General features: G+C 32.8%; 1 protein-coding gene across 3 annotated transcripts in view; it reads left to right on the top strand.

The window, feature by feature from the left end:
* The window catches only part of E23 (ABC transporter G family member E23), a 59,923-nt gene extending 43,968 nt beyond the window's left edge, over positions 1-15,955 (top strand). For all 3 annotated transcript variants that reach the window (XM_089179540.1, XM_089179542.1, XM_089179541.1), the window contains exons 6-14: positions 1,221-1,326; positions 1,694-1,794; positions 1,895-2,150; positions 2,530-2,700; positions 3,186-3,307; positions 4,106-4,313; positions 4,955-5,169; positions 5,324-5,532; positions 5,756-15,955. In XM_089179540.1, the coding sequence (XP_089035666.1) occupies positions 1,221-1,326; positions 1,694-1,794; positions 1,895-2,150; positions 2,530-2,700; positions 3,186-3,307; positions 4,106-4,313; positions 4,955-5,169; positions 5,324-5,532; positions 5,756-5,951 (1,584 nt within the window). In that variant the 3' untranslated portion in view covers positions 5,952-15,955. The remainder of the gene's footprint in view (positions 1-1,220; positions 1,327-1,693; positions 1,795-1,894; positions 2,151-2,529; positions 2,701-3,185; positions 3,308-4,105; positions 4,314-4,954; positions 5,170-5,323; positions 5,533-5,755) is intronic.
* Positions 15,956-15,965: the final 10 nt, after the last annotated feature.

The raw sequence follows: 15,965 nt of genomic DNA, 5'->3' as shown, positions 1-15,965 counted from the left end.
TACTTAAATGAGGAAAAAAAAATGTTCAACAAATTTGTAGATTATCGTTAAACGTCGGCCAGGTAGGAGGAGCCTTTTGGGTGCTTAGGCGAGTCCGACCGTTAGGACATAGAAAGAGAGAGAGAGAGAGAGAGAGAGAAAAGAGAACTGTGTGCTGCGTGAACGATCATGAGAAAGAGAGAAAAAGAGAGAGAATAGTAGACGGAGGCGGCCCGGGGGCGGCTCTCTCACGATGACGTCATAACTCGGTCAGTGAACCGCTGGCGGTGGCGCGACGGCAGCACCGCATCGTACCGCACCGCACCGCACCGCACCGCACCGCACCGCACCGTATCGTATCGTATCGTATCGTTTCGTATCGTATCGGTACCGCACACAGCATAAAGCAGCACAGCACGCGCGTCTTACATCTTTCGAAAACACTCGGCGCCGTCTAACATTCTCATAGATTTCAACTTTTCTTTCTTTCACATACGCTCACGCTACGTATATTTATATGTGTAAGAATTTAGATACGAGAAATCAAAAACTATATTGAAAATTTTATGCAAATTTGTATTTGTCTATCTTTTGCACGTTATAATACGTGGGGAAAATCAAATCATTGATTTCTGATTTTGTTTTGTTTTTTGTTGTTTTTTTTTCCTTAAAAAGTCAACATTTATAAATTAAAAATTGCAAGATAAATAATTAATATATTTGTTAGAAAATTGTCTAGGTTTTTTTTTTAGTTCTCTCTCTCTCTCTCTCTCTCTCTCTCTCTCTCTCTCTCTCTCTCTCTCTCTCTCTCTCTATCTAATCTATCTATCTTTCCGTTGAATATGCGTAAACATGGGAAACGGTAAAGGTAAACATCGTCGACGACTACGGCACTTTCTCTCTCCGTGTAACGGGTCGCGAGTCTTTAAAGTCTTGCGTCTCTTCCATTGCGTTCGATCGTGTGATTACATTTTTTTCTTTTCTCTATCTCCCTCTCTCTCTCTCTCTCTCTCGTTTATAAAAAATTCAAATTGGACAAAATAATAAAGAATGGTGGCACACGAGAAAAGGAAAATTGTTGCATTTTTGGTTTTTACGATATTACACGGCAAAACATTGAATATCCACGGATGCGTAAAACCAGGCCACCGTGGGATTAAAGATGGCAAGCAAGCAAGCGGATAAGATATTTTAATACATTTGCCTACCAACCAATCAAATCGATCGTTTACGATTTTCAGTACCAAGCGAGGCTGAGACTTCCGGACGCGCTGACACACTCGCAGAAGATGCAATGCGTCGACCATATCATCGAGGTTCTCGACCTCGCGGCCTGCCAAGATACCAGTGAGTATATCAACCAAAGAAATGTAAGCCGATCGAAGGAAAATATGAAGTTGATATAATAGTTTATATGAGACGTATTTTTTTTTGTTTTTGTTTTTTTTTTTTTTCATATCGATAGATATATGCACATATTTCATTGTTTGTCGTAATAAGAAACCTTTTTACTATCTACTCTGGGATATATTATTTATTTCATTTATATTCTTTTATTTTCTATTATTTTTAAACGCGTTTAATCATACGCTTCAAAGAATTGTAACTGTTTTAATTATAGAAGAGCACGATCACGCTCTTAATTATTGAACTTCAAGAAATGAATAATATCACTGACATATTGTTTCTTATTTTTTGTTTTTTGTTCTTATAGTAATCGGCGATTATACGAGGCGAGGATTATCCGGTGGCGAAAAAAAACGAACGAGCATAGCCTGCGAATTACTCACAAATCCGTCCTTAATGCTACTCGACGTAAGCTTTTCATTTTGTATCCTTGTAAAAAGAAAATTACGGTGTAATATTTAAGGGTTATACGATGATATTATTATTATTTATCATCCTACGTTTGTAGGAACCAACGAGTGGCTTGGACTCGCACTCCGCGCAAGCTTTGATATCTCGACTAAAAAAATATGCCGAACAAGAGGGCAAAAGTATCGTCGTAACTGTACATCAACCAAGTTCACGGATGTTTCATAGCTTTAATAAGCTTCTCTTGTTAAGCCGTGGACAGGTCGCCTATTACGGTTCTACGGCTAACATTGGCAGGTTCTTCTCGACCATCGGATTGACTCTTCTGCCTCATTACAACCCAGCTGACTTTATACGTGAGTAGAAAATCCAATGAAATATTTCATGATTTATAGGGTATCCAAAATTACGAGCTGTGGTCTGATCGAAACTATCGAAACTTTGTAGAATATCTTGAATGAAATTTAGGATTCTTAGCGTAACAAATTTCGACGTCTAATTGCATTGCAAAAATCACATTAAAAAAAAAAAAAACAACAACTAATACTATTTAATTTAAAATTCAGGTCACATGTCATAAATATCGGTTAAACAAATAAACAATAATTTATTACATAATAAATTGGAGCCAATTCATATGAGACTTTGATCATTTCGAGCATTAAAATTGCAATCGAATAGCAGGACGGATCATTCAATCCTTTTATTTTCCTTCCCTTCTTTCTTTCTTTTCAGTCGAGCAAATAAAGGGCCCGGAGGAAGTACGAGAACGCATAGTAGCTGCAGCTCGAGCATCGAGACAGGGACCGGACTGTCCACCGGAACTTCGTCCGGACTATAATCCCAGCCAACATCCGCTCTGCGACCATCTCATCCATTATCACGAACATCACATCGGGCACAACGGTATTACGCAGTATGCGCAACACCACGACTTTACTCTCTCCTTCTTCTTTTTTATTTTTTTTTTTTATTTCTTTTTTTTTCCTAACCTAACAACAAATCGTACCAATACAAACGTTTGTTTTAACAACGTTTTAACAACTATGGAAAATGCTAATCATACATTATTGGATAAAACCAAGTACACATTATCAAGTTTCGATCGTAAATGCACGTCATTGTAATAGACCGGCTATCGGTAAAAGAATGTTTTCCTCAAACATACACATATGCATCGTGCATACACAACGTGTTGAACTATTTGATATTTTTCATCGAACCGATATTCGTGTTTTTGATTTCAAGAGAATAGTAAAACGTGTAAAGATTCTTATCGATAATGTTGTCAACGAAAATTCTCATTCACTCGCGATAAAAGATATCATTTGATTGTTATTAAATTAAAGTATTACAAATGTATTATTAATATTTTGACAATGATTTTCTAGGAAAGGAAGACGAAGGTGGCAACTTGTGGTTGGATACGCAGAGTCATGCAAGCAGCAGCGCTAATTCCGCGGACGACGATTATTCGTGGCAGTGGCCAACCAGTTTCTGGTCTCAATTCAAAGTTAGTATATTATTTAATGATAACAAATGAAAAAAAAAATGTTAATTGCAAAAAAAGGGGGAGATCAATTTCGCGTTAGTTAGATTTGTTTAGTAGTTTACGTAAAAAACACTTTGCTGACCAAGCAACAGCGACACGATAAAAGTGTTGCTGTTGGGTGGTCTGCTGGTTGTTGTTGGTGCATTTACGCATACACGTAAATCAGGGCTTTGTAAATCGCAGAGAAGAGCGAAAAGCGTGGTGTACGCGTAAGTTGGCGCGAAAGGGAGCCGCCGGTTGTGCAGAAAGGGGAACTAGGTCGCGTTTACGCGATTCACCATATCCGGATAATTACCACGAAGCGCAGTAACATGCTGTTGCTGTTGCTGTTACTGCTACTGCTACTGCTACTACTGTTACCTCTCTTTCCCTTCGTAATGGCGCTTCGTACAAACGTTTACACTTTTACCTTTTTCTTTTTCTCATTCTTCTTCTTCTTCTTCTTCTTCTTCTTATAATTCTTATATGTTTTTTTTCTTTCTTTCTTCTAACCTCTTTCGATAAATCAACGAGACTTTCGTTATCGATAAAGAAAAACGAAAAAATAAAACTGAATTATCTCGTTAAACAAATCTATTACACGCATTTGAGCTAAATTTACGAACAAGTGTGATTATCTTTTGGAGAAATCGTATTTCCTTTTCTATTTATATTTGTTCATTCTTTTTCTTTCTCTCATTTAGTATCTATCTATCTATCTATTATATATATCTCTATACGTTTATATGTGTACATCGTTTGTTCTTGTACATACGATAGGTATTATCGGAAAGAAATTTTCAAGAGGCACGACCAAGAATGCTGTCTCGCTTAAATTGGCTACAAACGATAGCCCTAGGCTTGTTGGCTGGTCTTTTATGGCTCAGGCTACCTAGGACCGAAGCTGCCCTTCACGACATTCAAGGATGGATGTTCTTCAGCACCACGTATTGGATGCTCTTCGCGCATTTTGGTGCACTCTCCAGTTGTAAGTTCATATTTTTCTCTTTCAAATTGTAATCACGTTATATTTGAAATTATTTTTTTTTTTTTATAATAACCCGGGTTAATATAAATGTCCAATTTGTCAATTTTTATTTCAATATTTTTCGATTGCAACGTGGGTAAAAGAGAGCTTCGTGAAAAGTTCTAAAGTTTTCATCAGGTAACACTCGTACGATTGCGCAACGAGCGCAAAGCCAAACGAAGCTGATTGGTTAATTGAGCCTCAACGTAATACGCTCAATCGGGCATTCAACAACACTTTTTCTTTCTTTTTTATTTCTCTTCTTTTTCTTTTTCTTTTCTTTTCTTTTCTTTTCTTTTTTTTTTTTTTTTACTACAAAGATATGCAAAAGGACACGACGGAACGTTCAATGAAGAATCTCGAGGTATGTGGGACGCAGTATGACCCAGTAAAAGCGGTGGTCATAACTCACAATTAGAGGGGGAGAAGTCCAGTCACAGTCATCGGCTCAAAGATTTGGACACGACCTTTTATTATGTTAATCTAACGGAAATCCAAGCAGACATGTATTATTATATTTTTCACTCCCTACCGTTCTCTTCCGTTCTGCCTTGGTGTGGTCACTCTGTGTGTAACTTACTTTTGATCATATGTTTTTGCAGTTCCTCCAGAACGGGAGGTTATCAACAAGGAGCGATTATCGGGATCGTATCGGCTGTCGGCCTACTACCTGGCGAAAATGGTCGGCGAGCTGCCATTGACGATAACACTACCCGCCGTTTACCATATCATTAGTTACCCAATGTTGGGCTTCCAGAGCCCTGCGGTTTTTGTCACCTTGTTGGCATTTTTACTTCTAAACACCATTGTCGCTCAGGTTTGCATATTTGTTAAGTTATGCACTTTGCGTTAAGTTCGTTAAGGAATAATAATTATTATTAATAATAAATTATTTCAATAATAAATAATAGAGCATGGATGCCCTTTTAAAAAGTTCATTCTCCTAGAATTTGTTATACCATTATTTTTAGAGCGTCGGATTTTTCGTTGGCGCCTGTTGTCTGGATCTTCAAGTGAGCATAACCGCTAGCGCCTTGTACACGCTCGCAACCCAACTGTTGGGTGGTTACTTGGCGACAGCTGTACCACCATGGCTAGCATGGGCTCGATACGCTAGCATGGTACATTACGCCTATCAAAATATGCAGATTCTCGAATTTGGCGTTGGAGAACCAATTGCGTAAGAAATCATTCAGCAATCATTTCTCTTGCTAATTATACAAACACCATACGTAGAAACAAAGTCTTGATAGAATATAATAATAACAATAATAATAATAATAATAATAATAATAATAATAATAATAATAAATGAGTAATTGGTTGTATCTTATTATTTCTTTTCTCTCGTTCTCGACATTTTTCTCCAATTGGTTTAGTTTATCTTTTTCTTGTTCTCTTAGGTGCTCCCAGCCAAGTAAGTTTCTCGAATGCAAGAACGGTACAACGATACCCGTATCGGCAATACTGGAGAACCAGGGTGGCGCAAGGGGTTCGGGTTTGCCACTTTGGGCAAACACGGCAGTTTTGTTAGCCTTCCTCGTCGTTTTCCGTACTCTCGGATACCTCGTACTGCGTTATTATCGCGTACCCAAATGAGACGGCCCAACTAAGGCTTACCTATTAATCTAGGTAGCAATCATACTTTATTTTCTACGTACTCTCTTTAACGTCGTTTAAATGAGTATTTGTGCAACAAACAAACAAAACCAACCGAACTCTTCGATAAACGGTGTGTGTGTGTGTGTGTGTGCGCGTATGTGTGTGTGGAAAAAGTGAACGGATTTGATTGACACTCAAAAAAACAAAAAAGACCGTTCGTTCTTATTTTTATTTCTTTTCAAAATTTCAACTAACGAAAGAATAATTGTTAATAATAGATGCGAGGCTACGATTCCGGATAGCTAGTCATCTCTCTCTCACTCTTTCGCTCTCTCTCTTTCTCTCTCTTTTTTATTTTCATTCAATCACCAATGAAGAAGACCCATACACCATTTTGGGTTATACCAATTTTCGATGTTAGAAAGAAAAAAAGATAGAAATGAATAGAAGAAAATGAATCACACAGTAGGATAATAAAAAGAAAATTATCCAATTTTTGGCACTAAGAGATTAGGCGTGTTAATTATTATATATATATATATACACACACATACATTTACATTGTATAATATATCTAGAAAATTTATAGGCGTGCTACGAGCAAGATGAGAGTCCAAAAATGAGGACACAATCGTATAAAAATTTGAGAAAGAAGAAGATAAAAACAAGAGAGAAGGAGAAGGAGGGAAGAAGAGAGAGGAAGGTAGAAAAGGGAGAATAAAAGAGGAGTATGTAAGGGAAAAAAAAAACCCTTAGCGTATGTACACGTCAGGTGATACACACTCGTCTTTTCATCGTACCTTGTTTCTTTATCGTTGTTGGTTTACTTTTTCCTTTTTTTTTTTTTCTTTCTTTATATATATATAAATTTTTTTTTGTATGTAGCGGCGAGAAGGGTATAAATAAGAAAATAATTAAAACAAAAGGAAACAAAAAAATAATACACGCGTACGGCGTACGAAAGGGCCGTAAAAAAAAAAAAAACCGACTGACCGTCTGCGTAGGAGCGAATAATATAATGATAAATAAAAAAATAAAAAAATTTAGCGCTCTAATTGTATATGTGCGCAATAATGCGCGTATGTGTCTCTGCGTATGTGTAATGCGAACTTTGAATGGACGTATGTGCAAGCACGTGCTTTTACGAATGAATGGAATAGTCATTATTCGCGTGGTTCGTAAGAATCAGTTGTTAATATTTGATTATTATTATTATTATTATTATTAATATTATTATTAATATTATTATTACTTTTATTATTATATTATTATGATTATCATTCTATCATATTATTATTATTATTAATATTATTACTATTACCATCGACGTCGTGTCATTAACGAGTAAAAGTATATTTTTATCTTTTTATTACCGCAATAATAATTTTATTGTTTATCGCATTATTACGATTTATTTGCTATAAATCACATTGTTATCATCGTCATCGCCATCATCGTTTTCATTATTATTATTATTATTATTATTAGTAACGTCGATACCATATCATTACTGCTATTATTGTCATTATTAATTATTATTAATTATTATTATTATATTATTATTATTATTATTACTATTATTATTTTTATTATTATTATTATTATTATTATTGCTATTATTCTTATTATTATTAATAATAATTATTATTATATATGCATATATATATATGCATGTGTACATATGTGTACGCGTGTATATGTGTATATGTATAAACCATAATTGTATTTACATATACATATGCGCATATACACGTGAAAAACGTTTCTTTTTTTTTTTTTTTTTGCTGCGAAGTGTAACGTGCATAATTGTACGTTTAGGAAAGAAAGAAAGAAAGAAAGAGAAGACTTTCTCGCATTTCTCTAACATACGACGAACCCGATGATAATCGTAATCGATAATACGATTTTTGTTGTGTCGTCGTCGTGTGTGCGTGTAAGTAAGTTTTATACCAAGAACTCTTGTGACGCGTTTAGTCGTCATCGTCGTCGTCGTCGTCGATCTTTTCCATTACGCTTCATTTTCTCACCCTACTTCTGTCTCTTTCATCCCCCATTCCTTTCTTCCCTCCCATTTACCCTTTAATCCTTAACCCCTTATAAACCCCGTTTTATTTCCATCGCGAAAGCGGCAACACGCGGATCGTTTTAAAATAAATTACAACAAACGTGTGTGCGTGCGTGCGTGCGTGCGTTCGTGCATGCATACAATTGCGTGTGTGCGCTTACGCGTTTCGTGGTAACAAATATAAAATAGGTAGATAATTGCAGCTATATTCGAAAGAAAGGAAGGAAGAAAAAAATAAATAATTTAATAAATAAATAAATAAATAAATAAATAAATAAACGATACAAGACTATTGCCATTGCGTAAAAATAATGAAAAAATAAAAACGAAACGAAAAGAAATTATAAAAAATAATTGCGAGAACGAAGAAAAATGGAATGAAACGAAACGTAGAAAAGATAAAAAGCAAAAGCAAGAGAGAGAGAGAGAGAGAGAGAGAGAGAGATAGATAGGTGTGGCGTGATTTAAAGAAAATAATAATGATAAATAGGTATCGTGAACTGGACGAACTCGTTATAACAAACAAACAAAAACACGAAAGCTCTAATACAAGAAAGCTCGTGCTTTTTATTTGTTGCATTAGTAAAATGAAAATGTTTGATGATTTAAAAAAGTGATATTAGCTTTACGATTATAATCGTTCGTACGAATAACTGGTATATTCGTTTGTCGATTAAATGAACTAGAAAAGGAAACAAGAGAGAGAGAAAGAAAGAAAGAAAGAAAGAAAGAAAGAAAGAAATAAAAAGAGAGATTGAAAGAGAGAGAGAGAGAGAGAGAGAGAGAGAGAGAGAACGAGGAATAGATAAATAGATAGATAAAAAGATAGAAAGATAAAAAAATAATACATATACAAAATCGAATGCATATCTTCTTATGCGCGTTACGAGCGAGCGAATGATAAAAAAAAAAGAAAAGAAAATAATAATAATAATAATAATAATGATCGCTGGATAGTTCTAATAGTTCGTAATTATTGTTGTTGTATATATTTTTTTTGTTTTTATTCTTTTTTTCTTTCCTCGCCCCTGTCAGCGCTCCCTCACCCCCCCCCTACCGCAAGCCGCCCACCCCCTCTTCACACAAAGTAGAAAGGACCATTATTCTCGTAAACGGCGATTGTTACGAAAAAAAAAAATAATAATAAATAAATAAATAATAATAATAATAAATAAAAAATAAAATGATTCGAGTCGTGTAACGTATATATATATATAAAAAATTATTATATATTAGACGTTTTCAGATACGCGATTTCTGAACCTTTTAGATAATATAATAATATTAATAATTATAATAATAATAATAATAATAATATTAATAATAATATTAATAATTATAATAATATTAATAAAAGATATTTAAAAAAAAAAAAAAAAAAGAAATGATGAAATATAAAAGAAATGAAAGAAAAATAAAAAAAAAAAAAAATAAGAAAATTATTATAAACGATAAAATCTCGACAAAATGTTGGTTGGTATCTTAGGAGAAAAATTCGTTGACACATTGACTCGACTCGGATCATAAATTTCTGAATCGTTGATCAAACTTTCCAAATAAAAAAAAAAAGAATAAAGAATGGAAAAAAAAAAGAAAGAAAGAAAGAAAGAAAGAACGAAAGGATAGGGAAGATCCATACGAGACGCAATAATAATAATAATAATAATAATAATAATTAAAAGAATGAATAATTAAATAAAATGAGAGCGCGCGTATTATTGTATTATTACTCCTCGAAAAAGAGTTGAAAGAATAAGGAAAGAAGAGGAAGAAAGAGGAAAGAAAAAAAAATTAAGAAAGGATTGATTATTTTAACCGAGAGATAAAGAATCACGAGAAAAATTGTCCAGTACACGCAAATGCAATATCCACCACGTGTTCAATCGATTCTTTGTATGATGATGATGATGATGATGGATGGATGGATAGATGTATGTGTGTATGTGTATGTGTATGTATGCATATGTCGTGTAAAAGTCTCTTTTATCGTGTATAATATGTGAGAGTGTGTGATGAGCAGCAACGAACGGGCGCCGCTGCTTTGCGTTTATGCGATTAACGGGGGGAGGGGTGGGGGAATTGTGGAGAAGGGTGGGAGAGGGTTAAGATAAGAAGAGGTCGAGGGTTGATAAGGGTGCGTGTGTGATGAGTTTAAAGAAAAAATAAAAAAGAAAGAAAGAAAAAAGATGATGAGAGTGGACTCATAGGAAAAATTAAATAGGACCTAATTATTATTATTATTAGCGAGAGAATTATGAAAAAAGGAAAAAAGAAGAAAAATAAAAAATGAAAAGAAAATGTTAAATAAAAAAGATAGAGAGAAAGAATGTGAGAAGTAAAGTAAAGTAAAGTAAAGTAAAGTAAAGTAAAGTAAAGTAAAAAGGGATTTGATGCGTTTATGAAGAAATAATCTGGCTGTGCGTTGATCGTTAATAATTTGTAAACAATTTATCTAAAAAAAAAAAGAAATTTCAAAAGGTGAATTTGATTAATCGCGAAGAGTTGGAAGAAGAAGAAGAAGAAAATGAAGAAGAAAATTATTAAACGAAAATATGAAAAGTAAAATGCGTTATGTGCTTACGATTTGAAATAATCGATGGATTATAGTGATAATTATTAAAAAAAAAAAAAAAACGTAAGCTAAGAAAGAGAGAGAGAGAGAGAGAGAGAGAATGCTGAATGAGATGCACAAACAACATTGTTCATTTTTTTTTTATTTACTATTTTTGTCTACGTTCTACTTGTCGCTCTTCAACCGAATCCTTTTGTTTGTTTTTTTTTCTTTTTTTTTTTTTGATAAAATAAAACTTTATGATATATCAATTGACGTAAGTGAAATTGCATCGAAGATCGGAGCATTTTTTAAAGTAGTCAATTTCTTTTATCTCAACAAAAAAACTTTGTTCATTTTTAACGAGTCGTCGTCCTGTTATTATATCTAATGATTTTTTCAATGAAATTATCTTCTCTTATCTTCGATATGATTAACAAATCTGACGAATATAAAGCGTGAAAATAGGTGCGACTAAAATGAACGAATGTTATCGACACCGTTGTTGTTTCTAGTCGCTTAGGTGTTTTTTCTAAATTTTGATATCCTTTATATACGCATACACATATACATGTGTAGATATATATGTGTATATATATATACATGTATATATGATGTAAACGCGATGACATTTGTATACGTTTTACAATTCAACCTTTTGCAGTAAACAATTTTCGAACGATATTTCATAATTTTGCACTTGTCCAATGTCTTTTTTTCATTTATCAACTAAATCTAGATTTTTCTTCCCCCAAATGAAAAAGAAAAAAATAATCAATTACTGTATTGTATTGTATCATAGAAAATAATTAACGATACAATCGAATACACGTGTTGGATGTTCTGTAAATTGATGATACCAGCATACAAAGGTGGATGATTCTATGTGAAAAAATGTCTCGAAAATATAAGAATCAAATTTACATAGGTTGAAAAACTTAAATAATGGCAATTATTTATTCACAACCGATACAAAAGATTTATATGTTTGCAACCTGTTACTGTCCTTCAAAGTAGTCACCAACGTTGCGTAGAACCCGTTAGCAAAGCCTGTTCTGTTGATGGTGCGAATGGATAGGCGGTCTCTGGAACAGACGAATCTCTGGAACAGTTCTGAAGTGAATGCCACGATGGGTTTCGCATGGATTGACGGAAATGCAGAAATGGATATGCGTTACGATGCTGCTCAGATGCATTTGAAGTGTTATGAGCACGAATGAGAGGCTTTCTTACGCCATATTGTAACACTGGATGAGACATGGCAGTAGACCCCGTTCCATTTGCACCATTAACAGAACAGGCTCTGTCAACGGTAAACTACGCCTTCCAAATCGCTGCCAACGGGTTCTACACAATGCTGGTGACTACTCTGAAGGACAGTAACAGGTGCAAACAGGCACACAACTCTTTTGTATCGATTGTGAATAAATAGTTGCCACTATTTAAGTTCCAACCTACGTATTTATATCAATACAAGGTATACTTGATCGAGCTTGCAAAAAAAAATGGAAAATAATAATATTCTCCTTCGATAAATACGAAATCATCGAAAAAGAGTAAAGTAATGTAAAATCATTCAAGTTGATAAAACTTAATCGAGAATTGAGATCAAGCAAGCGTTAAAACAAATATATTTTTCTGAAGAGAGAGAAAAAAAATATCAAATTTTGAATTCTACGTTTTCGACATATGTTCATTTTTTTTATGTATTATCAGCCCCCTTATTGATTATTAGCTTGTACCAACAATTACAGGACACCACACTATATATTTAAATATATATATATGTATTTATGTAATAGAAAAATAATGACAATTGTCATCGTTTTGTAGATTTGAAATTTATTGCGGACCAGAAAAGGATATCGGTGATCGAGCACGACACGTCATTTAAAAAAAAAAAAAAGAAAAAAAAGAAAAAAAAACCCAAATGTGTGATCTGCGCCGCCTTTTTCTTACTTTCTATACGACAAAACTATTAACACGACGCAAACACAATTTAAATGGAAACACGAAATGTTTTTACTCGTACCAACTTATTACGCGCTTATATACAACTCTTTTGAATAATAGTTAAAAGAAAAAAAAAAAAAAAGAGAAATTCGAACACATAGTAATCGATAGAATTCATACGTGATCTCGCTCTGTAAAAAAAAAAACAGAAAAAAAAAAACACATAAATCGCTTACGTTCTTATCGCAATCGAACATTTTACGTTCTTTACTCCCCGATAAGGAACATCTGTCATTTTTCATTCATACGTATTATAATTTTTATATTTCATAATAATACATAATAATAATAATAATAATAATAATAATAATAATAATAATAATAATATACAAGAGTGAAATTTTATAATAAGTATTACACGTCTGTAATGCGCCTTTTTTTGTACATCAGGCAAGATACGAAAGACTGAAAGTTTTTTTTACATAAATGAATAATTGAACAAAAAGTAAAAAAAAAAAAAAAAAAAAACAGGAAAAACAATTCCAATTAAAAAAAAAAAAATAATGAATATTATTCAAGATACGAAGAATTCTATCGAATGGAAAAGAAAACAAAAAAAATAACAATGTAATACCTTGATTACTCTTCTAACATGTGGGATCCTTCGAATGAAAAACTATAACTCGAATCTCGAACGAGGACAAACATTCAGATAAAGAAGATTAAAACTAACAGAAATATAATGAATATATGCTTAATCGCGTGCATATATATATAAATACATATACAAATATATATATATATATACACACACATATCTATATGTATATGAACCAGGGCTTCTCCCCCCCCCCTATGGGGGGTTGCAAAAATTTCATCAACGATCGAAAATTTCATTAAAACCATTATAACGATTACTATTACATGAATAGTAAATACTACCATGTCAGTAAATGAACAAAGTATATTTGTTCGAATAAAAGAAAAAAAAAGCATAAAAGGGGAACTGTCGTTGTCAAAAGTGAATGGAAAGATTTGAGAAGTCTTGTGTTAACTCCCATCGTTGGCCATCACTTGGACCATAATAACGAAAAAAATGGGCTGGACGTTTTTCAAAGAACCACCACCCATCAATTATTGCAGTTCACTCGTGCGTACAGGTTTTTTTTGTTTTGTTTACAATCACAGAACAAAAATGAATAACAAAAATGGGAGACTAAATAACGAACGAAACGTTTCGTTTCCTTGTTAAATTGCGGATTATAAATGGATTGAAAATGATTAAGGAAAAGAAAAGAAAAAAAAATAAGGAAAGGGGGGAAAAAAGGCTAATTACGGTGACATGAAATTATAAAAACAACAACAACAACAACACAATTAAAACTATTCCGCTTAACTAAAATAGTGCCTTTTTATCTAAATAACATTTAAGACTCTGTTGTTTGTGCCAATTCTCAACGCGCGACTCAATAAGCGGGCTGAGAGAGAAAGAGAGAGAGAGAGAGAGAGAGAGAGAGAGAGAGAGAGAGAAAGAAAGAGATTGAAATGGAAGGGTAGAGGGGGTGTGGCAAAATTAAACATTCAATTTTAAATATGACCAAATATTACAAATAATAAAGATTCGTGATAAAGTTCACGATCTTTTAGAATGAAAGCTTGAAAAGTTTTGATTAGAAAAAAAAACGAATTGAGAATGATGAGGGTGAGAGTAAGGAGGAGGAGGAGGAGAAAAGGGGAAAGAAAAAATGCCAAAATGTGTTCCATAGGAAAAAAATGTTGAGAGTCCCCGATCGGTAGCTAACTTGAGAAATAAAAGGAATATTAAACAAAAAACAAAAAAATAAATAAATAAATAAATAAAAAATAATAATAAAAGAAATAAAGAAGAAATGAAATGAAAAGGATGTAGGATAGTTGGTAATAGAAGTTTTAAAAAAAACGTGGTTATAAAATCATCTTGTATACAACAAGTACATAGAAAGAAAGAAAGAAAGAAAGAAAGAAAGAAAAAAAAAATAGAGAAAAAAATGGAAGAAAGAAAAAATGAAGTAGAACATACAAAGAGGGGTATTGTGTTTAGTCGTACGTAAATAATTAAATACATACATACATACATACATACATATATACATACATACTTACATACATATGTTCTTGTTTAAAAAAAAAAAAAGAGATGAACAAATCGATAAATGCATATGTATACGTACGACATTATTGCTTACCGAATAATAATACGATACCATTTTAAACGTGCATACCATATTAGAGAAACATAGGCGTGAATTCTCTGTGTACACGCGTTTTATTAAACGCGTATAGAACAAATTTCATGATCTTGTTCACGATCCTATAAAAAAAAAAAAAAAAAATAAGAAACAAAACAAAAAGAAGAAGAAGAAGAAGAAAAAGAAGAAAAGAAGACAACTCGAATCAGATATCTACCTATAATCGTACCAACAGCAACAGCAAGTATCCAGCAATATCAGCAACATAGCCGCTACTACCATCACTACCATAACCACCAGTAACCATCATCACCACCACAATCGCTACCACCAACCAACCAACCAACCAACCAACCAACCCGTCGACAACAACCCATCGCACGTAATTTTGTACATAATACGTTATACATACACGCATATACTATTTGTACATAAGGATACCTACCTTTTAGTGCACTAACAAACGCGGACCCTGTTATTATAATTGATATTATAATTAACGAATAGAGTATTATTATTATTATTATTCCTGTTATCCAAGTAGTGGATATTATGTGTATGGTTTCGCAGTACTGCTACCTAGGAAAAGAAAAAAACAAAAAATATGATAGAAAAAAAAAATAAGGAAAAGGAATAAAAGAAGAGAATAAGATAACATTAAGAAAAATGAAAATCGTTATCTAGCGTTATTACTTGGATTTTTCCGATAGCCTTTTAAAATATCGGTCATTGGTATATATATACATATATATATATATACATAATATATATATTAGGGAAAATTATCACATCATTATTATTAATATTATTATTATTATTACTATTATTACTATTATTATTATTATTATTGCTATTAATATTATATACTTCTAATCGTCATCTTCATCGCACATTTTATCGTCACGATAACACACAACGTGTACGATTAAATTCAATTGAATTTTATTGTTCTTTTGAGTTTTTGTTTTTTTTCGAGAATTCATTTAATTATCAAATTCCTATCATCATAGATAATTTTAATTTGTCTTAAATCCTAAAATCCGCATATTTCATTTTGTTTGTTCCTTGCATTTAATCGAATTTCATCCCGGTTTTATTCTTATAATTCAAATCAGTTTTATATCAAAAGGTATGGTATGTAAAATAATTTGATTGCTAATGATGAAAAAGATGACAATGATGATGATGATGATGATGATGATGATGATGATGAT

The sequence above is a fragment of the Polistes dominula genome, unplaced genomic scaffold (assembly GCF_049000335.1).
Source record: "Polistes dominula isolate Pdom_NZ unplaced genomic scaffold, Pdom_raw_medaka contig_27, whole genome shotgun sequence".
In the NCBI taxonomy this organism is placed as follows: domain Eukaryota; kingdom Metazoa; phylum Arthropoda; class Insecta; order Hymenoptera; family Vespidae; genus Polistes; species Polistes dominula.
The sequence above is the reverse complement of the archived record's forward strand: the minus strand, read 5'-3'. Positions and strand labels throughout refer to the sequence as shown.